The 25,813-nt window shown below is 40.9% G+C and overlaps 1 protein-coding gene across 1 annotated transcript in view; it reads right to left on the bottom strand.

The window, feature by feature from the left end:
- The window catches only part of TMEM132D (transmembrane protein 132D), a 270,775-nt gene that overhangs the window by 37,920 nt on the left and 207,042 nt on the right, over positions 1-25,813 (bottom strand). Inside the window, exon 5 of the mRNA XM_010581742.1 lies at positions 4,526-4,669. Within this exon, the coding sequence (XP_010580044.1) occupies positions 4,526-4,669 (144 nt within the window). The remainder of the gene's footprint in view (positions 1-4,525; positions 4,670-25,813) is intronic.

The raw sequence follows: 25,813 nt of genomic DNA, 5'->3' as shown, positions 1-25,813 counted from the left end.
CAGAGGACTAGCACAAATGCCAGGCAACCGTCCCACAGCCAGAACTGGTTGGAGAGCTTTGGGAAACGGGAATTCAGCGCGAGAGGCCGTGCTGTAACATCCTGCACAACGTCTGCACGTGGGACCCAGCCCCACGGCTCTGTGGCAAGTCCTAGGTTGTGCAAAGGATACCAGAAGTAACAACCCTCCTTTCGCTTCTTCTGCCCCAGGAGTTTGCTTGTAATACAGACAAAAGTTAGCATGCCTGCCTCCTCTTTGCATCCTTACCTGGGGTCTAAGAAAAGTAAAAGATACTCTAGAAGGAAATAAGCTAAAGGTATTTTGTTAGAAAAGCACGCAATCTTGGATAACAGACAGATTTTGAACGGAGTCCTCTACAAAATATACCGTGTAATAGAAAAAAGGGCCAGAGAAACTGTATCTTGTTCCCAGTATTGGCACCACTCACTGTGTGACTTCTGACAAGTGGCTTCTGGACAGAGCTGAGAATATACTGGAATTTTTAGTTAACTGATCAAACAAAATGAGCCTAAAGGTGTTTTCATTTCAGGGCAACCAAAATGCAGATTTTCAATTAACTCATCAAACTGAAAACCCAGAACATTGGAAAGTGTTGCTTTGGAGCCTTTTAGGCTTTGTTGACCCTTGAAAAAATGGCCATTTTGATGTGGAAATGTCTTTTCAAAATGAAAGATTAGATGATGTTGATTTTTCCTCTATCCTCATTCTTGATTTAAATCATCTCGAGAATTTGATCCATATTAACAACTCAGCAAAAAAAGTCTGCTCACCAATCTCTCTTTTCCATGAGGTCAGTAGGAGTTTTACTATTTCAATGGTCAGATCTTCTTTATAGCACTTTCAAATTCTCACCTTAACTTTTCTGTGTCTCAGATTCCTCATCTGTGAAACAGAGCTTATAACATGCCTCTATTTTTTGGTGCGGTTACTCTGTGTCCTGGTTTCAGCTGGGATAGAGCTAATTTTCTTCCCAGTAAGTGGTACAGTGTGCTCTGGATTTAGTGTGAGAATAACGTTGATAAAACACTGATGTTTTAGTTGTTGCTAAGTAGTGCTTATCCCGAGTTAAGGATTTTTCAGTTTCCCATGCTCTGCCAGCAAGCAGGGGTACAAGAAGCTGGGAGGGAGCATAGCCAGGACAGCTGACCCAAACTAGCCAAAGGGATATTCCATACCATAGGATGTCAAGCGCAGTATGTAAGCTGGGGGGAGTTCTCCGGGAGGGGGATCGCTGCTTGGGCATCCATCAGCGGGTGGTGAGCAATTGCATTGTGCATCACTTTTTTCTTGGGCTTTATTTCTTTTCTTTTGTTATATTCCTTTTCATTACAATTACTACTATTATTATAATCTTATTTTATTATTGTTGTTATTATATTTTATTTTACTTTAGTTATTAAACCATTCTTATCTCAACCCATGAGTTTTACTTCTTTTTTCCTGAGTCTCCTCCCCATCCCACTGGCAGGGGGGAGGAGTGAGCAAGTGGCTGCGTGGTGCTTTGCTGCTGGCTGGGGTTAAACCACGACACTCTGTCATGGTGGACCAAATCATTTCAGATAATCATTTGTCAATAAAAATATTGTTTCAGTGCACAAAATTCCATCCTGAGTTATTCAACCAAGTTCAAGTAGATGCAGTTTGGCAGAAAACAAGTCAGTGCAGAATTTGGTCCAGCTCTTTAAAGTTCTTTGAAGTCTCAGATGAAAGATGTGAGTAATAAATATGGCCCCTGAAACTAAAAGAAGAATGAGGTACCCTCTTTCTGCAAGGAAAATGAGCTTCAACTCATCATTAATCAACACCAAAAAAATAGGAATAAAAGCTAAGCCACGAAGACGTAATCAATCTGTTAGATGCTACATGACAGGTGCATTGAAGAACAGCAACAGTAAAGACACAAAGAAATGTAATCTTAATCTTTATATTTCAATGGGCATTTTAAGCAGACTTTTTCTTCCATTTTATATTCACTACTCTAATGCCCAGAGAACAGAAACTCTAATTACTGTTGCATGCTGAAGGCTGGCCAGTAATTATATATCTTTATCTTCATTAGATAAGATGTCTGTGAGTAAAACTTGGTCTGAAACAGAGCAGGTAAACTGGAAACTCGGAGACACATTTTCAATTAAGAGCTCACTTTAAACTGGCTACTCTTTTTAATGCTGCTGAAACCTGCCTTCCTGCTGCGGAGGAGTGAACTCTGGGGGGATGTTTGCAGAAGCCCAGAATGTCTTGATCTCTGACTAGTGATTTCCTGTTTTGACAGAGAGCCTAACATCAGTATCACTGTGCAATGGTATATCTATGAATATTAAACACACAAGCCTTTATTGGTATGTTCATGTACTTACAATTAATGATAGATATACACTTAAGCAGTACTACCACTTTAACTTCTTTGCCAGGGTTAGAGCTGAGCATATTGTATACTACGAACTGTCACAGATTTATATCAGACAAAACCATTACACAAATATCCGATGAACATGCCAAACCGTTCTGATAAACTAAAACTTTGGAAAACAAAAGTGATTTTAAAAATGTCTTCCAAATGATATATTTGCTTTCAAATTGTTTTTCCAGTTCCCTGAAAAAACTAAAAAGTTAGTTATGAGTGAGTGAAGACTTAGTCCATTAACTTCCACAACACAAGGACCCCCAATAATTTCTTTCTGTTTTTAAACCTAGATTCAGTCCAACAGTTTGCTATATTTGGCAGATTTACCAGATTCAAAAGGGCTTCATAGAAGCAAAAAAAATGTGTCCATTAAGACAGCCAGAAAGACTCATTTAATCAGAAAATGCCAATGTGGTGGCTATTCAGATAAATAGAAAACCTGACTAGATTCTAAAAGGGAAAGATAAAAAATGCAGGACTTTGAAATTGCTTGGGTTCATCTTGTGTATAAGAAATTATCATGAAGAAATTACTTAAAACAAGTCCAAAGAGTGTAAAAATTGCAATTTTTGACCCCCCCAATATTAAAATCTGTTTAAAGATAGCTTAAGAAAGATCATTTAAACCTATACCCAGCTCTATTTCTCAATTACCCTGCTCCAAGTTGTCACTCCCTCTGTGACATGAAGTTGCTAAACCTGTAGGTATGTCTCAAACTCCCAACAGTTTCCCAAATGACAGTAACAACCAAGTACCTACACTCATCTTTGCCTCTAAAGGCAAAAAACGTCCATGAGGAAGAGCCTTTTTCAGCTAATGGGGCCCAGGGAGGTTTGCTTTGGAGCTAAACACTACCCTCAGCTGTTTGAATACAAATTAAAATGAACTAACATAGCAGGAAGAAAGCTTAGCAATCCAGTCAGCTTTAGGCTAAGGCAAATTTCACAGAGGCCAAGTCCTCAATATGGTGCAGTTCACAAAAGTTAATGGGATAACAGTGATTTCCAGCAGCTGGAGGGGTGGCCTGTAGTATTTGTAATCATTTTGTGACATGCTGGTTATGTTAAAAAAAATTCAATTTTAACTTTTATTTGGAGCCATGTCTCTCGTTTCTTCTTCTCAAGTGACAGCCACAGATGAGTTTGTGGAAAGATAAAAGCTGCTGTAGACAAGCCAACATTTCTGTCACCATGCTGGAATACTTTCTACCATATTCCTCACAATTACCACTGCTGACCCTGTCCTTCCGCTACCAATAACGTGTGTTAGCCATTAACCAAGCTGAGTAGGAATATGCAGGACTTCTTACAAGCTTTTAGTAGTAATATTGGTACAAGCTGAAAGCTTTCAAAAAGCAGCAATTTTCTTGAGGGTCCAGTCTGACCCTAAGATTTCAGTAATAAAAAGGCACTTAAAGGCATTCCTGCAAGCTCTCTCCTCACCACTGGCTAGGAAAATACACACTGTGAGTCAAAACTAAGAGTAGCAGTAAATTATTGCCTGCCATTTATCTTTCAAGGAGGTTTAGGCTATAGAGCTGTTGTACAGACTAAATCCACTGGTCAAATGTCTTATCCAGTAGTTCCCAGTCCATGATTGGTGCCCAACATGTTTCCTCTGAGACATCCTAGTAGCAACTGTGACCAAAGAAAATTCCAAATTTAAAGCTAATGTTGTTTGCACTACACTACTGGGTCAGTACCAAGAAGAGATCCAAACTTTGAGTCACACAGCTCCTGTTCCAATGTGGCAAACCAACTTCAGAGGAATTACCTCTTTCTCTGAAACATCAGCTGACAACACTCCTGAACCTACACAGCCCATATAGCTGAAAAGTAAAAAGCAAAGTAGAGTGAACTCCAAAAATACTTCAAAAGTGGGAAGTGGCAGACAATTCCAAGTATTTAACATGCAGATGGAAAATGTGCAATTTTGTGTTTATTTCATTGCTCCACTGAATCAAGCTACAGGTTACAGCGATAATAAACCTTTGTCTTCCAGCAGTAGAACAGTTAGGAAGACGAAAGAACTTGTCACATTAGAGACCACCACTGTTTTGCAGTGCCTCTGCCTTTGTGTAATGGAGCAGTATGATCCTACCTTAATGACATCTTCATCTGATGATCTGCACTCCACAGATTCGAGAAGATCAGTTACAGTCCCATCATCTTCCACGGAGATCACTTTGACAGGGACAGCCACTGTTTTCCCAGTGAGAATAGCTGTATTCAGGATCTCTGCTTCCTAAGAGACAAAAAAAAAGCCCCCTTAGTTAATATATTTTGCTCTTAATTCATTAGTACCACCTAGATTCAGCTTTGCTTTAATTTCTGATGGCTATGCCAAGAACTGTTCCAAGTGCGGCAGGCAGGAAAGACAAACTTTCTCCCTTCAACCCTGGAACCAAACTCCCAGTTCTGATTCAGGGCTGTTAAGATCTTTGTCATGCCCTAATTGCTATTTCATGAATGCTCATCAATTGTCAGAGCAACCTAACACCCGAGGAGTGACCCTGCACCACATAAACAAGATGTACCCTGCATCTAGCAATAGTGAAATCTCCATCCTGAGGAGCTCGCTAACGATCTTGCTGATCACATAAAAATGTCTTAAGTCTTGCTGGTTTACCCACAAAACTGTTCTCTGAAAGGTTTTCTACAAATGCAGAAATTCTACGACACTACTGGACAAATACTGTCAACATTTAGACCAAAGAAATACTGTATTATTGTTAGGGAACAAGTTTGGATTGAGGACAGTCAGAAATCCGCTTTGCCCCAAATCTCCTGGGTAATCTTTTACAAGTCCCTGCAGCGGGGGGTGTCTTCTGCAAGACACACACTTTTGAACTTCCAGCCTGCAGACAGCCTGCACAGGGATAATAGCTGCTACCAAAGCCACCTGATAGCACATGAAATCATCTGGCACGCTGGGAGTGCTCTAGCACGGCCTCGGGCTGCACGTTCGGTTGGACGCTCGGGCTGACCACGTGTATGGAAGCAACTCCAGTCTCAGAGGCAGGCTTTAGGCTGCTCATCGGGATGCAACGTTGGCAGATTCAACGATTCCCAGCCTGTAAAACGGGCTAGTGGCACCGTCTCTCGTGGCAGATAAGATCTGGTTTCCCCTGCTCTGCCTCCTGGGGAATTGGGAGTGCCACCGTTCTGGTCCTGCATAAATGACTATAGGTACCCCAGGACTGGGGGGAATCGGACCCTCATCAGGCGTTCTAGGACTTATCCTGGCTCTTGTTGGGTAATGGTGGGCAAGCATCTGTTTCTTTAGCTTTTAAGGAGGCTCGTGCAAAGCCACCCTCTCCCAAAAAGGAAGGATGCTGAGAAGGGCCTGGGCTTTTTAAACAAAATGAGCTCTGCAGGGACCTGTGTCTCTGGTACATCATTGTTGTAATGATTACTGCAAAATGCACTCCTTCTGTTTGATTTATCACTTTTCAATTAGAAGCACTGAGTTCTGATTAGATGAAGAGCACGAGACTAAACAGTGCTCTCGGTTACCTGGGTGTCACACCAGTCTCGCACAGCAGATATCACCGACTTGTGCCAGCAATACACAGAGAGCAAAAATTGGTGCCTGAATTCTTCCACTCCCTAATTGCAAGGTAGTGCTCGTTCCTGGAAAGGTCTCTGAGCTCTTCAGAGCTGTGCCTGTGAATCACGGACTATCCTGTAGAACAAGAGGCTCTTCATTTCAGCTGGCTCTTGTGAAATAAAGGCTTCCAAAGCCCCCCAAGTGCTAACTTCTCATTATCTAAATAGCTCATGCTATGAGCTCTGAGACTGACCTGATTTTACTTGTGGAAGACAACAAAGTGGGAGATTGAAACCAAGTTACCAGAAGATGATGACTCCCCCTACTGCCTCTTGGGCTAAAGAGGAGAAGCTGAAATTTCTCTCATCTAAAGGATGCAGATCAAAAAGACCTTTTCCCATTACTTAAAGAAACAGAGACACTTTATTCAGACTCAAAGCAATATTTAAAAAAAAAGAAAGAAAAAAACCACCTGGACTTTTGATAGCTGCTTTGCTAAAGTTGCCCCATCCTCACCATGCTCTTTAGGGGAGGGTGAAATAGGATTTCACAAAAAGAGAACTTAAGAAGAAAATCCTCTCCCTCCCACAGCACAAAAGCTCTTCAGATATTTTGAAATTATAATTCACACAAAGGTGAGAATATCTGCCTGTACTGTAAGGCCTTTCCGTCTTGAGTGCACATTTGTTCTCAGTAGAGAATATATTATTCAGACAACTGAGATCTCAGAAAGATTTGCAATTAAGTTTCCAGGTTCTCTCATTTTTTTCACATCTGGGCTTTGCAGCAAAGTTACTGCATGCAGGTTATTTAGATACTTTTGCCACTCTCCTATAGAGTCCACAGAACTGCAAATGGGGGCAGCTTGACGGAACAAGTGCCATTAAGCATTCGCTATAGTTACAGAATCCAGGCATTAGGTCCTAATTTTGTAAACAGTTGGTCATGAATCTCATTTAATTGGGACCATCTGAGGTCATACCACATGACTACCTACTTGCACCTTGTCCCAAGCTGAGAAGACCTGCTCCCCCAAGCAGGAATGGCCTTTTTCCTCCAGTTGATACATTACAGTATGACCCTTGCAATTATTTTATAAAGTGAAGGGGAGTTTAGTAACGAAGCCTTTGAAATAGTGTGATTAATGAGGTCTGCTTACCAAAGGCAAATGTAATTTCCCCTGATAAGAGCTAGTAACTGAGAATGATTCTCGCAAGCTTGATGATTATTTTTTTTCCCAAGCTTCCAAATTTTCCAAGTGCTGCTTTTGGATATTCTGAATACAGACTGCATTCTAATATACCTGGTACCTGTCACTTTATGGAAACACACACAAACCCAGGCTACTTAGTGCATCAGCTGTTTCCCTGTTACTACCCTGTTTTCCTTCTCAGCTACCTTCTAAAAGCATGTGCATAGAACATCTAATCCACAGGGAATTTCTGCATGTCCAGAGTCTCAGTTGGCTTCAAAGCTCAATAACATGGTCTCAGGTTCTGCCCCAGAGCTTTCCGTCTGAGGCTACAGTCTGACGGATCTGTATTTAACCCAACCGTGTGAATAATCACAATAATTTTGAGTGTTTATATGTAAGGAGATGAGTGTAATCATACGTGATTCTAAGGTAAGGAAGCAAATTCATATGTTGTTTCTGTCCAAAATCAAAGATCCCAGATTCAAAGTTTTGTGGTTTTGGTCTGTATCCATGTTCTAGATCTATGTTCAGAAACAAAGTGTTTCCAGAACAGCACGTAGTCCATACCAGCACAATGCACAGCATGTGACAGTGTTGCTGATTCTTAGACAGTCATAAAAATCTCCAAAACAATCTTGGTCCCTTCTCTGTCCCAAAGAAATGAGGGAGGTGGGGGCAAGAAGTAATGCCCGGAGTTCATACAAATGTCTGTGGCAATTTTCTGACTTTTTATCAGCAACTACTTGTTTAGTCCCAGGAAAACAAATCTACCCAATACCCCTCTAAAGTAAAAGAAGGGCAAAGCAAGTGGGCACTGGTCAGAAGCTGTGCTAATCTATACTAGAATATTCTGCTTGCAGAGTTTTCAGTATCTCTACATGTATGGACTTGATGATTTCTTTAGACACCTGGTTTGCATCTCACCCTTTAACATAGAGGCATAATAACCATTTACACCAATTTACACAGCAGGGGCAGAGTAAAATGCTTCTTCAGTCATTTGTTTAATGGCTGGAAAGGGCCTAATGTTCCCCTGGTGAAAGCATATAAAAATGATTTCGTTTTGAGGAAACAAACATGGTACTTGTTTAGCTATACAGAGATTTATAGTTCAGAGTCTCAGCATGTAAAAGCTATAAATCTAAATAGTTACTAATTTTAAAGTGTTGCTTTTTGCTGCTTAACCAAAAAGGAATCTTCTGAAGAAATGTTATGTTCTTTATCCATAACTAACATAGATTATAGGAGATACCATGTTAGGGCATTGCAAGATGGGAATACTTGCGCTTTTGCAAAGCTATAGCCAAATATTCTAACGGCTAAAAGTTGATTCCCTGAGCAGCTATTAAAAAGATGCTGAACTTTCTCTAACTATTATGTAGCATATCTCTGTAACTCACATACACAGAACCCCACAAATAATAAAACGAAATAATAATCAGAGAAAAACATTTTTCTCCATGTAATAGAAATGGAAGACCAGGTAATCTTTATTCTGAAATTGCTACCACGTTAAAAAAATAGTAATACTTTTAAAGAACATTCTGGAGTGAGTGTTCTTTGCCTACTGAAGAGATTCATATTAAATAACTGAGCATATTAAGCCCTCCAGCAGAAACATATTCTGAAGATGTACACAGAAAGCATCTATTTAAGTAGAAATGCAGAAGTGAATACCTATTAGTTTTTTCAATTTTAATTGGTAGCTTCCCTGCAATTTAATTTCCCTTTGGACATCTTTTGCCTTATAATTCCTGGGGTGAAAGAAAAGACTTTAACAATATCTTTGTAAATCTTAAGGAATTTCTTTTTCTTCCCCTATTCTCTCTGTATACATAATTTTTCCTAATGTTTGTACTAATAATGACTTTTAAAAGGAATAAATACACGACTAACTCATGCTTAGCTTTGAGATCCCACAGCAGATTTATGAGACAAAGAAAAGTTTAGTACTAACTGCCAGCATTCTTTTCCAAAAGCATTTTAGCATCATTCAACACGTCATTTTAATGTCGAATCCCTGTTAGCCCTCACAAACCTCACAACACTACACGCAGCAGTGAGCAAGGCACCAGCTTGTTTTCAAAAAAGACCTGCAGATGTGTTTCCTCAAAATAACTTGGACTGATCTGCAGCTCATACCCTTCAGGAGAAGAAGTACTTGTCCTACTACAATACACACAGAAAAAAAATGTATTAAAAAGTCCCCACAACACTATAATACATGTCCTATAAGCACAACAGATCTCCAGTTACAGTTTTTATTATAGTAGTGGAATATATTTTTGCAGGGTAAATATCTAACTTATAAAATCAAGCATGTTCCTTTTTGTTTTCAATAGGTATCTTGGCTTTTGGGTTTACTATGTACAGACTGCAATAGGGAAGAGAATAAAATGATCATTGCAATCTCCTGAAGTCCAGGGCACGCCACCAAATGAGAATGAATAGCTGCCTGAAAATCCATCCCATTTGGCACTCATTAATATCCTCCATTTTTTTTTTCTTCCTTTTCTATTAATCAGCCTGTAGAGCATTAATCCAGGGTACCACCCTGAATCTTTTCACTATTTATTTAAAAAAGGCCTAGATTTTCCTCCTCTTCAGCTAGCAGCCATCTTATTTAGATCAGAGAATCCATGCTTCAGTCATGCATAACTAATTTCAAATCTTATTTAGCATCAAGTCTCAGAATTAAGAAGCTAAGTGACAGCTGTTTAATTAACTCCTTAAGCTGATTAGAAAGCATTACAGAAATCCCCCCAAGGAAGAGTTTATAACTGTCAAGAGAGCCTAAGGCCATGTTAATGCTTCTGTTTAAATTTAGTAAGCTTCTAAACCAATAAAGTCTAAATGCTTGACATCCTCATGGATGTGGTCAAATTCAGCTTTTTTTCCTCATGTTGCCACTGCAAGGATAGGAAACAAAACCAACAATATAGAAGTGATTTGAAAAGTCAGAAGGCAGCAGCTGAACAATAAAGCAAATAGATGCATCTCTTGAAAGGAGCTGCTGTGAGTTCATACCACCTAACACTCGATTATACTGGATTAGTACTCCACGCTGGAGTAAAGCTGAGCTTGCACCTTAAATGCAGAGTCATCTCCCAGCTTCTGGTTGCAAGTACAAAGGTTTGTTCATTGGTTCTTAAAACTTAAATCCACCTTTAATGATAAGATTATGGCAGCTGAAGTACAAGTTTTAGCAGCAGCTGGTGGAGCTAGATACATGGTGGTGCAGAGAAACTGAAAATGCTCCGAAGTAAATTTCCTCAGTTGTAGCACATTATTGTCAGCCTTGAGCTTGCAAACAGCTTGAAATAAATAAAATATATTTCTAATTTCTTTATTTGCCCTGTGGTTCCCAAGTCTTTAGGATGCACTAAAAAATTGAAAAATTAGCTGCTATTCTTCTGTGTCCAAAGGAATAAAGGAACCGTGGCCAGAAATAACACAGAATTTGTGAGGCCTTTAATGTAAATATAAGAGTTGCAAGTACAAGTTGAAATACTGCAAGTAGGAGAAATGATGGTGAAACCTGAATGCAAAAATGTGAAAAGACTGTCATGAACTTCAAAATTAGCTGTTTGGTTTAATGTGTGCAGCTTTCATTGTGCAGAGTGAAATCTGAAGTCACGGGGAATGGGAGAGAGGAGGGGGATATAAAAGCAAATTAATCACTTTTAATTTAAGCACTTGCTACTTAATCAGTTTCCTTTTTTCCTTGGTACAGGCAAGAGAGCTCCACAATCAGATGTGCTGACACAGGGTTAAAAAGGAGCATCAACAGAAACCCAAATGCATGTTTCTCAGGATATACCTACCTGCTGACTCCTAGTCTTCCACACAGCTGCTAGAGAGGGCAAACAGGGATTTATTTTTTTTTTAATAGCAAAATGTGATTGCAAAACTATTGTTTAAAAAGAAATGTGTGGCAGAATCAATTCCTTAATATATTTTTCATTCTTTCTTCTTCAGTTTGTGATTCCTTGAAAAGTTTCGACTGCCATGCAATGGCGGGGGGGTGACTCACCTCCAGCCATGCTCTCACTCTTCCTCCACTGGGGCAGAATCAATGCTTATGGAGGGAACAGATCTGGCAAGGATGAGCAGTGAAACAAAGCCACATGTACACATAAAGCACAGCAATCACAATTTTCCAGTTAAAAACAGAGAACAGCCAATGGCTGGATTGTGCTCTAGGGAAAAAGCAACATGGGATAATCAGAGAGACTGCCTGCTCTTCCTACAGTCACATGAGGCATTCAGGTAAAATACCTAATTATATTTAATCTGAGAGTTAACTTTTGCAAAGTCTTTTAGCTTTTTTACATTGTTATGAACTTTCATCTCTGTATAGATAGAATCTATTGCTGTTAAGTTGGGCGGGGCAGGGGGAGAAAAGCTAAATATGTAATACACTGTTGTGTGGAGTAAATAGGGAGACAAGGAGCAAAATAACAGGTAGGTGTTACAAAGGAAAAGTGGGATCATTAATAAGATGACCAGCAGTGAGAGGTCTCTCATTACACAGCCTGTGATATTCAGTAAAAAGCTCAAGGAGAGAAATGCATCTTAGAAGCAAAATCCAGATGCTACTGTGTCTGCCTCGGTGAAGCGAGGCTGCTGTTCAGGCTGGTACGTTCCCTTGTTTCACATTTGTGTGTTGTTGCAACTAGGCAATCCTGGCTTGTGGACACTGCCTCTTCCTGCGGGATGCAATTCCACATCTTTAAGTGATGAAAAAGCCAGGAAATAGATCACCTTACTCCGAGGGAGAGAAAAATGTCTCTGCCTGTTGTGTCCGTTTTCCTTACCTTTGTCTGTCTCACATATCTAGACTAGAATTGCTCAAAACAGGACTTTTTATTTTTTCTTGGTATTTGTGCAGTGTCCAGTCCACAGTTCAGATCTGAGGTCAAGCTGCTGAACCAGCTAACAACAGGTAACGGTTTTCTTGAAGGTGAAACATGGCAAGCACACAACAAATGCAAGAACAAAGTCAGGGTGGTAGGACGTTGCCTCTGTTTTCAGTGCTGTTATTTACAGCCCTGCTGCTGGGATAAAGGCACACAAGGTTTTAATGTTTTTAACGGTGACTTCACAGAGCAGAAGTGTGTCATTTCAAGCCTGTATTTTCGGCTTAGACTTTCTGGGAGCAGGCAGCACACAGACAAACTCTCTAGAGACAGTGATGAACTATTTAGCAACGGGACAGTTTGTAATGTTACCAGTAAGCTATCCGAGCTGTACTGGATCTGCTTTACACTCAGATAGCTGAGGAGTCAAATCCTCCCACGGGAATTCACTTTTTTCTAGTGATAGAGTCAACATAAATTTTAATTTGTCTCAGGTTTAAAATGACAAATTCCCGTTAATGCTTTGATGTCTAACATTTAGGAATTGTGTTAGCATACTTTTGGCAACTCCTCCTTTGGTGTTTTGGGGGTTTGCAGTGCTAAGTAGGCTACCATGATCCCAGGAAGCTGCCACGTACGTTGTCTGTTTATCGAAGTCAGAGAGCTATGAAGTCTGCGAATTGTAAGGCTGCAGTTCTTCAGAGAAATTGCTAATTAATTCACAGGCTCCAAACTGTAACTCCATGTAGCTGCATGTGCATACTTGATTTTGGTCTCTAGACAGACTGCTGTAGCTGATAATCAACAAGGTTTGCTCTTAAAAGCAAACAAACAAACAAACTTGGGGAGGAATTCTTCTTTGCTTTTCTTAAGCAGGCTGCCAGCACTTTTAGACATTATTGCAGGAGGGAAAGGCATGTCTGATTGTCAAAGGAAGACCTTTCAGAAAAGCAGAGCGGGAGATCTGGCCTAAGGTACACGAATACACTGTGTCTGATGCTGCTGAATTGCTGAGACTGGGGAGACTGGTAGGGACATGTCAAGCGAAATTAGCTAAACCCAATCAAAATTTCACACATGGGGTCAGTATCTCAGCTCCCGGATTGATGTGCCAGCGTGAAGGCTCTTTTGATTCTCAGGCCTGCAGTTAGGAAGCCTAATGCAGAGGTTTGGTGCCTGCAGGGGTTTTGGAGCTCTGTAAGGGGTGGACTATGGGATGTGATGTAGGGATTTCCAGCAACAAAATGAAAGCTCTAGGATATCACTTCAAAGAAAAGATGCCAACGAGATTCTAGCAATGCAATTTAGCAGAGTAAATATTTTGTGCGACGTGTAGCAGAGCCAGAATGACTAGGGTCAAACTGACTGAAACAGCTTCGCTTTCATGGAGAGAAACATTAAAAATCCCCAGACAAATCACTGGCCTTGTATAATATGGGTTTTTTCTTCCCTTTCTTCCACAGCTTGCTGCTGTCCTTCCCAGGCTGTATTCTGAGCTGCACAGGAATCCTTCCCACCTTCCACACTGTGCTGACCCCCATGTGCTCAGCGGTCCAAAGGGAATACTAAGGGCCAGGGCACCCTTTCCCCATCTGCCATACAGCTCCTTGGGCCCTGGCCAACGAGGAACAGATTAGAGCAACCCCTGGGATGCAGAAATATCCAGCAGAGAAATCCAAGAGGTTTTTTTTCCTGTCATTCTCTGCTTTCCCGAGCTGGCCAGCAACAAAATCTGCCTAACTTCCCTGCCTGCCCACTCCGCTCCTCTCCCCCTCCGGCGGCCACTGCTGCCCGTGGGACGAGTGACCGGGCAGGGCCAGGGCTCTGTCCCTCCTGCCTCGGTCCTCACTGTCTGCTGTGGCCACAGCCGTATTTCTGCACTGTCACGGCCAGCAAGGGACTAGCTGAAAGGGAGCTGAGGCTGGGAAGGGTGGGAGATGGGCAGTGGGAAGGAATCTCGGGCAGAGAATGGGGGAAAAGGACGGAAAGGAGGGCGACTCGTGGTTTCTCCGGGGAAGGTCAGCTGCTGGCTAAAGAAAATACAGGAGAAGTACTGTCCCTTCTCACCCTGTCAAAGAATACAGGACTTTGCAAATTTCTGTATGATACGGTACATGTAGCGACTGTTGCAATGGATGCTGGGCACAGCCGACAATTGAAGCTGTTGTTTTAGCGGAGACCCCCCTGCTCACATACGCTGCTCTCAGACTCCGTTGCCGGTTCTCTCCCTCCCACATAACCACATGGGGGATAAAGCCTGTTTCTGCACTGACCGGAACTACTGATGCTATAGATTAGGAATGCATAAATGAGTCAACGATCACAGTAGCTACATCAACTTCCTTGGAAAAATATTTCTAAGTACTTATCACAGAGGTATAAATGATGTGTCTTTATGTCACTGGGGAACAAGCTTTCTGTAAAAGGATTCCCCAGACTCAGGCCGTGTGGGAATCGGACCCTGCCAGAGTCCTCTGAGATACGCAAAACAGACGGAACAAAAGGAGATTTAATGTTTTATTTTCTGAATAAGTTTAGATTTTTCTATTGTTTTACCAACAAACAAATTCACACCTGAAAACAGCTTCAGTATCATCTTGTAATGTGTGACGATACATCTGCTGAGGTCTGTCTGCCAGTGCTTTATGCAGAGTTTTGTTTGTACTTTGAAGCCCTGCTGTGAAACATTCAATTATTTTCACATACCAAACTATCACCATGAGTCTGCCTTGGTGACTCATGTTTCCTTTGTCGGCCACATGTTTACACTGACTTATCTGAAGCCTGACTGATGTGGGCAGAGGCGCAGATGCAGCCTTCCTTATTACGGATATCCACAGAGGACTCCCCTCCTCTGCTGCTGCCTTGCCAAGCACCACGCACACAGCATCTACTTAGTGGTTCGGTCTTGAGGATCTCCATAATGCAGGCACGCAATGCAAACGCCTCATTTTCACCTCAAAGTCCGTGACATTTTTTCCCTGTCCTACCCAGCTGCTCTATTATGTCCTACAATTTTCCCAGCTTTTAATGTCTACCAGTCAGCTCTTTCCACCAGCACATCCATGCTTTTTCCCATGACACCTGCAGAGCTAGTTACTTTACAACCCTCTTTAAAATTTAGCTCTACCATAGGAACTACAGGACGTTGCAAGTCTCGAACAGACGTGTTTGTTCCTCTCCTTCCATCTTTCACAACTTTGGTTTAACTCTGTGAGGTCAAGCGAGATCTGTCACCAAAACAGGCAAATCAAGGTGCACATATAGTGTTTATAAATACATAGAGAGATTCAGTTCCCTCCATGTCTACAAAGTACTTCTCAGAAAGGAAAGCCATTTCGCCTCATCTACAACAACAACAACCCTAACGCATCTATCAACTCTGACTTGATTTTCACATCATTTTAAAAGTTCTGCTGTCACCCTTGCAGTTTTCCAGAGGCAAAAGCTGAGAAGCGGTAAGGTTAGGAGAGCTGCCCAAGCCTCCACGCAGAGCCACTGGCAAAGCCAGGAGCAATCCCTGGAGCTCTGCCATCCTATTTCTCGCGCTGCACATGGAAAATCCTGATAACAACATAGACGATGTACCAAGCGTGGTGAGAAGACAAGGAGAAAATGATGCAGTGGCAATGAGAAAAAAGCAGATTTGCAAGGAAGAAATCTGCCCCGATGTGGCAATTAATGTAAGCTCCCACGGCAAAGCCAGAGAGCAAGGACCAAACTAGTTTTTCACATTTCTAAAGAGAAGAAAGAGGTTTGTAAGGAACAAGAGAACTCAGGTTCTCCTGGTCACTGTGCAGAGGAGAAGTGACTAAGTTGCCCGTTCCAAAGTTTCCTTACAGATTGGCCTTGGCAGTTTTCATAGCACGTTCGTATTTAGGAATGTCAAGCAATAAGCAGCCTGAGCTAAATTGGGACCATCACAGGGGCCCTGGAAACCTGCCTCAAAACCAAAAGTTCATTCATGAGCAGACTAACAGCAGAGCAGCGGGGAAGCCTGCAGCCAACAGGCTCTGCTGGGTTAGTAATTAGCTCTTCATTTGAACTTTAAACAGAAACACAAAAATAAACAAAAGGGACATTCAGAAAAAATATGATGTTCCAGCTCCCATATGGCAAATGGGGCCAAAGTCTGCTCTGAGACATGTGACCATGACCTTCCTGAGGACACCATGATGCCCAGGGGAGAATTTGGGTCACCGTATGTCCTTAGAAAAAATCCATGACAGTGACTGGGTAAGGATGCCGGTCCCTGCCTGTAGTGGCTGCAGAGGTTGTATCCTCATGCCGCTGTGCGTAAACTCCCCCGTTCGCTGTGTCACACCATGTGTTGAGAAGGGCATTAACGCTGCATTTCTAGGAACAAAAGTAGGCAAGTGCCATTTATCCACACATAGTTTTGGTTATAACACTGCCATCTCTGCAGCTGAGGAGCCCCAAACTTCATCTCTTTGCATTTGGTCTCGGTAAGGAAATTTCAATAAATTTTTTTTCATATGACACAGCAACTAAAATTTTATTTCCAAAACTCTCCCTAGTTAAAAGTTCGATGCCCATAAAGGTATTTTGGTGCCTGGATTTCAGTGGCACTACTGATTTAGAACTTCTTCTGCGTGATAAGCCTGTGACAGCAACTACTGCCAGATCCTTTGCAGATATAAATGGGTGCAACTTTGCTGAGCTTGCAGATATGCCAGGAAACTGACCCACACATTTATTTCCCCTGCCATGCATAAAGGCTGTAGTACAGAGCAGTATAAGAATCTGAATGAAGATAGAGTATTTTTAGGTCTGATGAAGAAGGCAGAGAAAGAAAGCAGTGAGCCTGCAAGCTCTGCTTTGATCATTTAGCCTTTGCAGATTTGTGACAAATTGTTTTTTCTGCATGAATCTGAACTGATACAGATTTACACGAGTAGTTAAAAAGTAATACCAATTGGGAAATAAAATCCCTAACAGCACCACAGAAAAGCAATAAACTTAAGAAGCAGTTAGACAGACAGAAGAATGATCAGAAATGCTTTACAATAGAAAAAAAATTAATAACAGAGAGAAAGAGCAGTTGGACACTTGTAAAGCTGGTTGTGGCAGGCTGAAAGCAGGGAATCCAAAAAGCCATTAGAAAAAAGACATGAAGAGTCTTGTAATAATATCCTGGGGAACATGCACGCTACAGATTCAATGCCCTTAAGACTATATTGTATGTTCTGCAACTATTGTTTGATGTCTAATCCTTCCAGAATGATTGGTAAAGAACTTATGTTAGTGTCAGTCCAATGCCCTCAAGGAAATAAATCTGGACTTGACATCAAATTACATATTTTGTACCCAGGACATTTGAAGTATTTTCCTAATCTGATGTATACAGAGATCTGTATCCACTAATTCTTCTGATATCAGTGCCAGAGTAACAGCTTTCTTTTCTTCCTTCAGCTTCTTCTCATTTTAAATATGAGAAAAAAATCACATGAATAAAGCACTATATTAAAAACTGGTCACTCTGTAATGATTACGTTGTGAACGTAACAAGTTACGAACCTGAACAGTTCTAGGCTGTAACACTCACACTGGTAATAAATGCTGTTATTTGTAGTGTTAGATGACTACATAGGAGTTTGTTTCCACAGTCAGACATCTAGAAAGGACTGGGACTTGCAACAGCAAAATTCTCACAGGTTTTAATGAGTGTAAACTTGATGGCTAACAGATCTTCTATCTTACTGTGATATGATAGTCCCTAACCTTAACCAAATGCCTTTTTTTTGGTAAATTTTGAAAATTAGGAAAGATATGCTTGAGGAATAAGTTTTTTCCAGATAACTTGTTCAGAGGTAAGATTACAGTTAGGAAGGAAGGGGAAGGTATGGAGCCTTTTATCGATAGTTTATAAAGCGCTTGATCTGATAAATAACTGCCTCCAGATGCCAGCACTGAGCCTGGTGTGACCATTTATCACCTTGTTACCAGCTATACAGACTGCCTCTAGACATTTGCTCCTGCAGGAGCCAAGTTGATAAACGGTTGCAGTAGGCTCGGTACTGGTTTGTGACAAGCTTATTTATTGGGTTAAAAAAGAAGAAGAAAATCTTTAGACGACAGCAATAAAAGCTTGGTTCTTCTTCAAGGTGCTGCCAGACACATGGGACTGAAATAATCCGCCTTTTGCTTTTATTTGCTTAGGTTTTCCTGTTTGTTCAAAATTTACTACAAGCTAGGGGCCCTGCAGCCAAAAGCTGCACAAAGCTCCTGACCTACCTTGATAAAATGACAGTTTTGCTCAACAAAAGCCTCAACAAAGGCTTTGCTCAACAAAGTTTTCAAGAATCAGAGTTAGTGTGATGGCTTGCACTGACTTCAGTGAGATCTGGTTTGAGCTGAGTTGGTAACTTATCAGCGGTTAGATGGTAACCACAATCTCCCCATCATTCAATGCCTCTTTTATACCTTTCTGCCTTCTACGTTAGGAATTTCCCCCAATGTCCCCAACATTTCAACTCCCTCTTCATAAAAAGCAAATAATCCTTTTTGCTTTCCTTCTCTAACCTCCCTTAATTATTTGCTGTTCATGTCTAGGACAACTGAGAAGGGCCCCAAAAGGGCTAAAAAAGGTGATGCAAGGAAAAAAGATGACTGAGAGAGGCTACAAGAGAGATCCATATCAGTGGTCTGGTGAAAGGGAACCAAGACTGGAGATTCAGTCTCGCATCACAAAACAGAACGGGAAAATTATCAGATGGCAGGGCTCAAAGCAAACAGAAGATGACGTTTTGCCACATAGTGCAGCTGAATCATGAAATTCATTGCACAGAAAATAGGAATGTTTGCATGGATTGACCTCCATTGCAATTTAAAGAGAAATTAAATAAATTAATGGAAGAAAGAACTAGATCATGCTTCTAGATCACAAACATGCTGAGTTACATACCCTTGAAAGCAGCTTACTTTGCTCTTATATCATTCGCACAGCATCTGCTATCAGCCACTGTTGGACACGGGGAAATGGATCAGAAAAACCTTTGGCGTTAGCCAGTGTGATTCTCTAGATAGAAATTGTACTCTATTTACTGTAATTGTGGTTTAAAAGAAGAATTAAAACTTCTTCCTATAGAATCGTTAATCTATTGTCCTGCTTTCAGGGATTCATTTTATAGATAGACTTGACGAATTGTATTGGTTAATGGAATGGATTTTGGCATTAGTGGAAAATATAAGCCCTCAATATCAAATATTAAATTATTCCTGATTAATTCTTTTATGGGCTTGGACTTGCAACTGATTTAATACTCCTGGATAATTACTTCCATTCTAACTGTGTCTTTGATTTTTAATTAACCGTACAAGTTTCTCATTCAAATCTAATATTACCTTTGTTAACACTGTCAACTCTCTGTTTAGAGATTCTGTTCACATTAAACTGATGCTCAGACCTTAAGGTCTGCTTTTCCACACCTGTGTGAACGGATTCCATATGAGGCTTTTTTATTTTACATAATCATCTGTGAAAATATTGTCTTCGGTATCCTGAACACTGCTGTCTGCCAAGTAAGCCCATTCTCTTAGTACTACTGCTCTCATATTATCTCGTCTAACTCACATGACTCCCCTGATACTAATTTGGTTGGTCAACTTAAGTTAGGACATGAACGGAGCTTCACCTTTTATTGGGGGAAAGAGCTTCATCTCTCTTACTGACTAATGAAAATCTGGAATAGCTACCTCTACAATACTTTATGATTATGCTGAGATAATGAACGATACTGATACAATGATATGTGTATGATGACTTTATTTTTGTTCTCTCTGGCCAGAGAGAAGCGTCTCCTGCAAGAGGCTTTACAATAAAAAATACCAATAACCTATTGACTATGCCTCTTTGGGAGCAGAGGAGTTTTTCACCAGGCTGTGTCCTGGCTGTAACAGCATCACGTTTGTTGCAAGAATATTGGACAAGCCAAAGCGCAACATTTTCAAACTTGTGTACCATTAATCACCTAAATCCATATTTACAAACCTAATTAAGTGACTTGACTTCATTAAAATTCAATACAAGTGAGCTGCCTGGGAATTGCGTGCTGATCATTTTCAGTGATCAGGGTCCTTATAATTCAGAGTCTGGATATGAATTTAGGTGTCATACTTGAACCATTCACATCAGAATTTGATCCTTGCTTTGAAAATACCAGTTTTTCTACTTTAACTTCCTTGTAATTAGCTTCACATTTGCCTATGGAGAGACGGTATTGACAGTACTTACAAACTCCCTTGAAATCATTGTTTGGATAAAGGGTGAGACATAATACGTAAAATTCAAAATGCCAGCATCATTTTGCAAACTATCATATTGTGCCAAATAGATGGACTTTTTGCATTTTTTAAACCCATACCCTTTTTATGTTTTAGGGATCCCTTGAAATCTCCTTTATTTTGCGCGTTTTCTGCCTGCCACCAGTCAGCCTGACTAGCACCTCCGCCACCCATCACTGTTATTTCTACAGCAGCTTGCAGGGTGACTGAAGGCTCTCCTTTTATCTTGCGGTCAAGCACACCCCACAGCGTTCCCAGTCACAACAGGTCAGTAACGAGGATCTGAACTGAGTCTTGAATAATCATCTGCCATTTGACGACTTGTTTCACTACTGCAGCGTGACCAGGGTGGCTTCACATGAGAGGCACATGTCACTCCCTCCAACACAGATGGGTCTGATACCACCCAACACAGCTGCGCTGACACAGGCTGCCATCTCGTCCAGCCAGAAGCTAAACAGCCCCTGCAGAATCCCAAAAGCTGTCTTTCAAGGGTTTTCTAATTTTAGCATGTATACATACCTGTTCTGACTCCTATTAATTAGTGTACAGCTCACTGGAAAAGGTTGGTAAAGCTACCTATAATCAGATTAAATGTTTTTTTCAGTACCTAACATTTTTACAAAGATTAGTCTTAGGGTATTGGACGCTCTACTGTTTGACCTGGTAGCTAAATGCCAACCGCACAGAGCAAAAGCACCCAACTGGCACCTCGTCTTTTGTGTTCATTATATTCAGCTCTACTTAATTTGGAAGGTTTTCCATACTAATTTCTAGGCCTTTCAAAGGACTGGGATTATACTGAAGGGTTTTTGCCTGAATTACATTAAATGGTATAGATTTTGATTTTAGGGAGGATGAATTCACATTTTTGTAATCGATGTCCTGTGCTGGGATTTTCCAGTCTATTTTGCTGTTTATGACACCACCTTTCCTATGGATGAGGTTCAGGACAAGTTTCAGGAATAGGGCAGCAATTATCAAGCCTGTAACCAAAGGAAGGAGAGGTGACCTAGACATGGACTCCTACTTCAGCCACATAAGCCCTGAAAGGCCAGAAGAACAGTTATGAAGTCTAAGTTTCTCAATTCCCTGTGTTTAGCAAAAGTATCATAATTCTCTGGCCTTGTAAGGTATTAGGTAACTGTAACGCAATTCACTAACTACTGTGATGAGGCACATCTAAAAAAATCTATATATGAAAAACTAGTGCTAGTGATAGTCACTTCTCACAAATGCTAAAGAATTTCTGAGAACTTATAAAGATCTGGCAGAATTTCTAGTGATTTTGAAGCTTTTAACTATTTTTCCATTAGGATTCCCAAAGGAGTTCAACCGAGCATCAAAAGCTTTGCAGAAAAACATAAAAAAAATGCCAACACAAGAATGATGTGCTGCTGCTTACCTCCACTGGTTGGCACCTCAATGAACTACAATGGGGAATGTCAGGCCTCAAGCTGTGCCCTGATTCTGCCCAGTCACTGAGCTGCCTCTGCACCTGCCTGCATCCCAGAGAAAAGGATTCTACAACTTATTCCATGGTTAACAAAACCAAGAAAATGGAGCCTAAGAAAATAATTATGTTGTGCTTGAGGAAATATGGAAATAACCATGAGCTGCTGCATTTAGCAGACTTTTTGAAATGAAATTATTTGTATTCAAATATGTGCAAAACCAATGATCATTTTTGGTTTTGATCAGCTCAGCCTGTTCTTTGGGGAAATTAATTTGATGCTCTGGGTGTAAACATTCTTTCAAAACGCTTACCGTAAAACAATGTTTTCCTCCTGCTCTCCTTAGCACCAGAGCAATTTTCAAAGCATTCCCATGGATAACACAAACAAAACAGACAGACCACTTCATCAGCAGGACCCGAAATTGCAATCAGAGAAGCAATACTTAAAATACAATTTCATCTATATTCACATCATCACCTGGTCTTTTCCAGGCCATGTGTGGGTGGTGTGCAGAGACTCTAAGTAGCAACAGATAGATTTACGATTGCTGAAGACTGCAAGTAGACATGCAGCAGCTTTAGACAAAGGTGGCTTGCCAAGCTACCTACCCAGACCAAAGGGAAAGCAAATATCAGTGTCAGAAGCTCATTTACAATAAACCGATATAATCTCTTTCTAATTAAGTCAGAGGAACAAAGCACTTAAAGTCTACTAATACTGGTAATGCCCCACCAGAACTTTGTATCAGATCTAGGTGCAGTGTATTTAACGTCCTCTCGGAGAGCGCTGTTCAAAGAGGAGAGGGTGTTCATATTGGAAATGGCCGTCTCTGAAAGCTGGCCGTGATGGATGCTGGAGCTGAGCTTTGCTTCCTTGCAAGTGGAATGAATCTCACAAAATATTTCCATGTGCTGCAATGTGCAAAAGTGACAGCTGTAGTTAGAGCAGTGTCATGCCAGAGGTTAGATGGGGCATTTCGTTCATGACTCCAGCACCAGCACGTTGACAAGAGCATTTCATCAGGTCCGTGGCAGTTCAGAGGATGGGGGGATTAAAACCTCACAGTTTGTGATTTAGACAAGAAGCCATGAATCTGATATCCCTGCTGGGAAAGGGAGAAACATGAGCCAAGGACGGATGGCAGTGAACAAATAGGCAGAGCTGAAGCCTGGAGCACTTTCTCCTGCAGAAGCTAGCAGGATCAGAGTTTTATGTTACTAGACTGTGAAAGGGGAACACAACACACTTTCCCTGAGGAATGCAAACACTGGCTGCCACAGCCTTCCCCCTCTCCAGCTGACCATTCGGTCCTGCTAAGCCAGCAGAGAGTTAAGTGCATTTGATTGGGTTAGTTTTCCGTTGACTTAGCTGCAATGGCTCAGCTTTGGGTCTGATGAGCCCCCAGACAGGATGGGGTGGTATGGAGATTCCTGACCAAGATGGCCAGGGAGGCACTGAGCAGTTAAACCAGTTTCAGCTGCCTCAGAAGAGCAGCTTGCAGAGAACTAGGAAGAGACAACCTGAGCACTGATAGGTCCTCTGAAGTGCTCACCACCAGCTCTGCACACCTCCATCTCCAAACTAGGTTCATGACTGCCCAGCCCTTCCCTTTGCTAGACCAGGGGTCTAAGGAGGCTGAAATAGGACTCTTGCAGGGAAATGGGGCCAGGCCATGTCCTGTCCCTCTTTGATCTTCAGAAAAGAAGACAGAGAGTGGAATTTGAACTTCTGCTTTTCCCATGTATCACAGGAGGACTTCATTTCCTTCCTAGCTGGTCTCTGATGTCCAGAATTATCAATATCCTCATTCATCTTCCTTCATTTTCCTTCAATTCCTTCTGCAATTGCTTGGGGATATTAAGTGCTGCCAACATTGGGGTCATTATTAGACCTAGGCAAAATGTGCATTGGAAGACCACAAATCTTAATTCTTGCCTTGTTACCATAGTTACACCTGACTAAGAGGTGACACCTGAACTCTGCCTTCAAGCTCTAAGTAAATGATGACTGACGAAGAATTGAAGAATCTCAGAAAATGAAATGACAGCATTTGAAGAAGCAAAGGGCAAGCACACTCATGGTAAAAGCTTAAAAATTTAAGGTCACACTATCAATTTCCATAAACAACTTGTCATCACCCCGCCCATACAGATCTGATGAGATTCTTGCCAGCTCTTGATCATAGTACCATGGTACTATGTAATTGTATATTGAGTTCTGCCTTTGATCACAAGGAGCACAGCTATTACAGGTGATATATACATTGCACTCCTATTAGTCTTATTCTGATCTTTTCCTGTGAAATGAACAGTTCTGAAATATGCATCTCAAGTCAGATAACTTTTCCACTATCACAGAATAAGCAGAAAATATACACGAATTGATTTTAAATCTGACAGAATGATTAATGCTGGTACTTACATCCCCAGGTTTACCCATCTGTCAAAATATTAGAGCAATTCCTATAATACCATAGATGCGTAACTCCTGGGATTGAACACAAAGTTACTGCTAAAAGTTACTTGAAAACTTAAGACAGCAGTTCTGTGCATAGACTCACTATTTGACAGTATAAACTAACGTTACTGTCTTTGACAATAATTTTGAAGTCCGGGCATTTCTCTAAAACATAGGTTATTATTTTAACATGTTTTAAAGAAAGGTCTTTTGCATTTGCTTGGAAGCAGTGCTTTTTAAGTAATGTTGGAACAAGAGGCAGAAGGGAAGAAAAAGTTACTTCATGCCTTCCTGGTCTTGTTTGATGGCTGTTGTTGGAGAAAACCTACAGACTCTCAAACCAGCAGACTGCACCTGAAGACGTGCTTGGCTCACTGTTTCTATCCCAGATGCTGCTCTGAGTGGTAAAAAAGTGACAGCCCTCCCTCATACGTGCTTTCTCACCTTTGTACGTTCGGAGTCCTGTTTTAAAGTTAAGATTCCCAGCATGGGCTTTCTGAACTGGTAGAGTAGGATTTTCAGAACTCCTTATTTTGGGGAGGATAGCAGTAAAGAACAGTTTTCCCTGATACACCTGAAAATTTATTAATTCCATAAGAAACACAGGCCCAATTCTGAAACTAATTTCCACAGTGATAACGCACACTAAGGGTAGTTTTCTTCATATGTACAGTCTTCTACCTCTGCTAAGGTAAGAGATCTAAGACTTTAGATTAATAAGTAGAGCTTGCTTTACAAATCCAAAGTCTTAAATCCTATTTCCAGAAGTCATACAAAGGTATTAATCCTCTTGATTTTCATTAAAATGGCACTAAACCCCAAGGGATGTGTTTTAGTGACAAAACACATAATGTCTGTATTGTGAAATTTTTACAGCTGGTGGAGTAGGATTCTGAGGTTGAGACAGATCTTTTTTTTTTTCCTCTATGTTACACAGTTGAATTAAATGAGTGTTAACTAAAGCATGCCAGAAACCAGGATTTAGATTAATCTGAGCACAACCACTGTCAGTCTGTCTCCACTCTCTTTTTAGGTGTGACATATGTTACTTCTCTATTGTCATAGAGCATTTCAAGCTAGACTAGACCTCAATTTCTAAAAAAGAAAAGGAAAGAAACTCTGAAATAATATACATTATTTAAAATTTATTCCTAGCATGGAAAATATGATTAGCCTCTGAAAGAAAGCCTCAAGAAGTCACTATTCAGAAGATGGACACTGCTGGCTTATCTCTGTTTGAAGGGCAGGTGTGTCCCCCACCTCCCCACCTTTTTTTTTTTTTTTTTTAATTAAAGCTAAACAAAACCAAGGAATATTTCAGAAAAGTATGTATCTTTTCACCTAATGTTACTCCTCTTTTTGATGTTCCCTATTTCTTTGTCTCCTGTCTTTTCCCCACACAAATCAGTCTCCTGGTTTTCTGAGTTGCATCTCAGTCTCTCACTTTAGGATTTTAACATTCAAAAAGATGAGCAGGAGGAACTTACTCAAGGCCCAGATAAATTAGTCTGGTAGCCATGCAACCCTAGTAATTTCAGAGGAGTTGTCCTTGTATACTGGAGGAAGT

This window comes from Haliaeetus leucocephalus, unplaced genomic scaffold, assembly GCF_000737465.1.
Source record: "Haliaeetus leucocephalus isolate CR32 unplaced genomic scaffold, Haliaeetus_leucocephalus-4.0 Scaffold802, whole genome shotgun sequence".
NCBI lineage: Eukaryota > Metazoa > Chordata > Aves > Accipitriformes > Accipitridae > Haliaeetus > Haliaeetus leucocephalus.
Note: the sequence above shows the minus strand (reverse complement) of the source record. Positions and strands in the feature narration are given on the sequence as shown.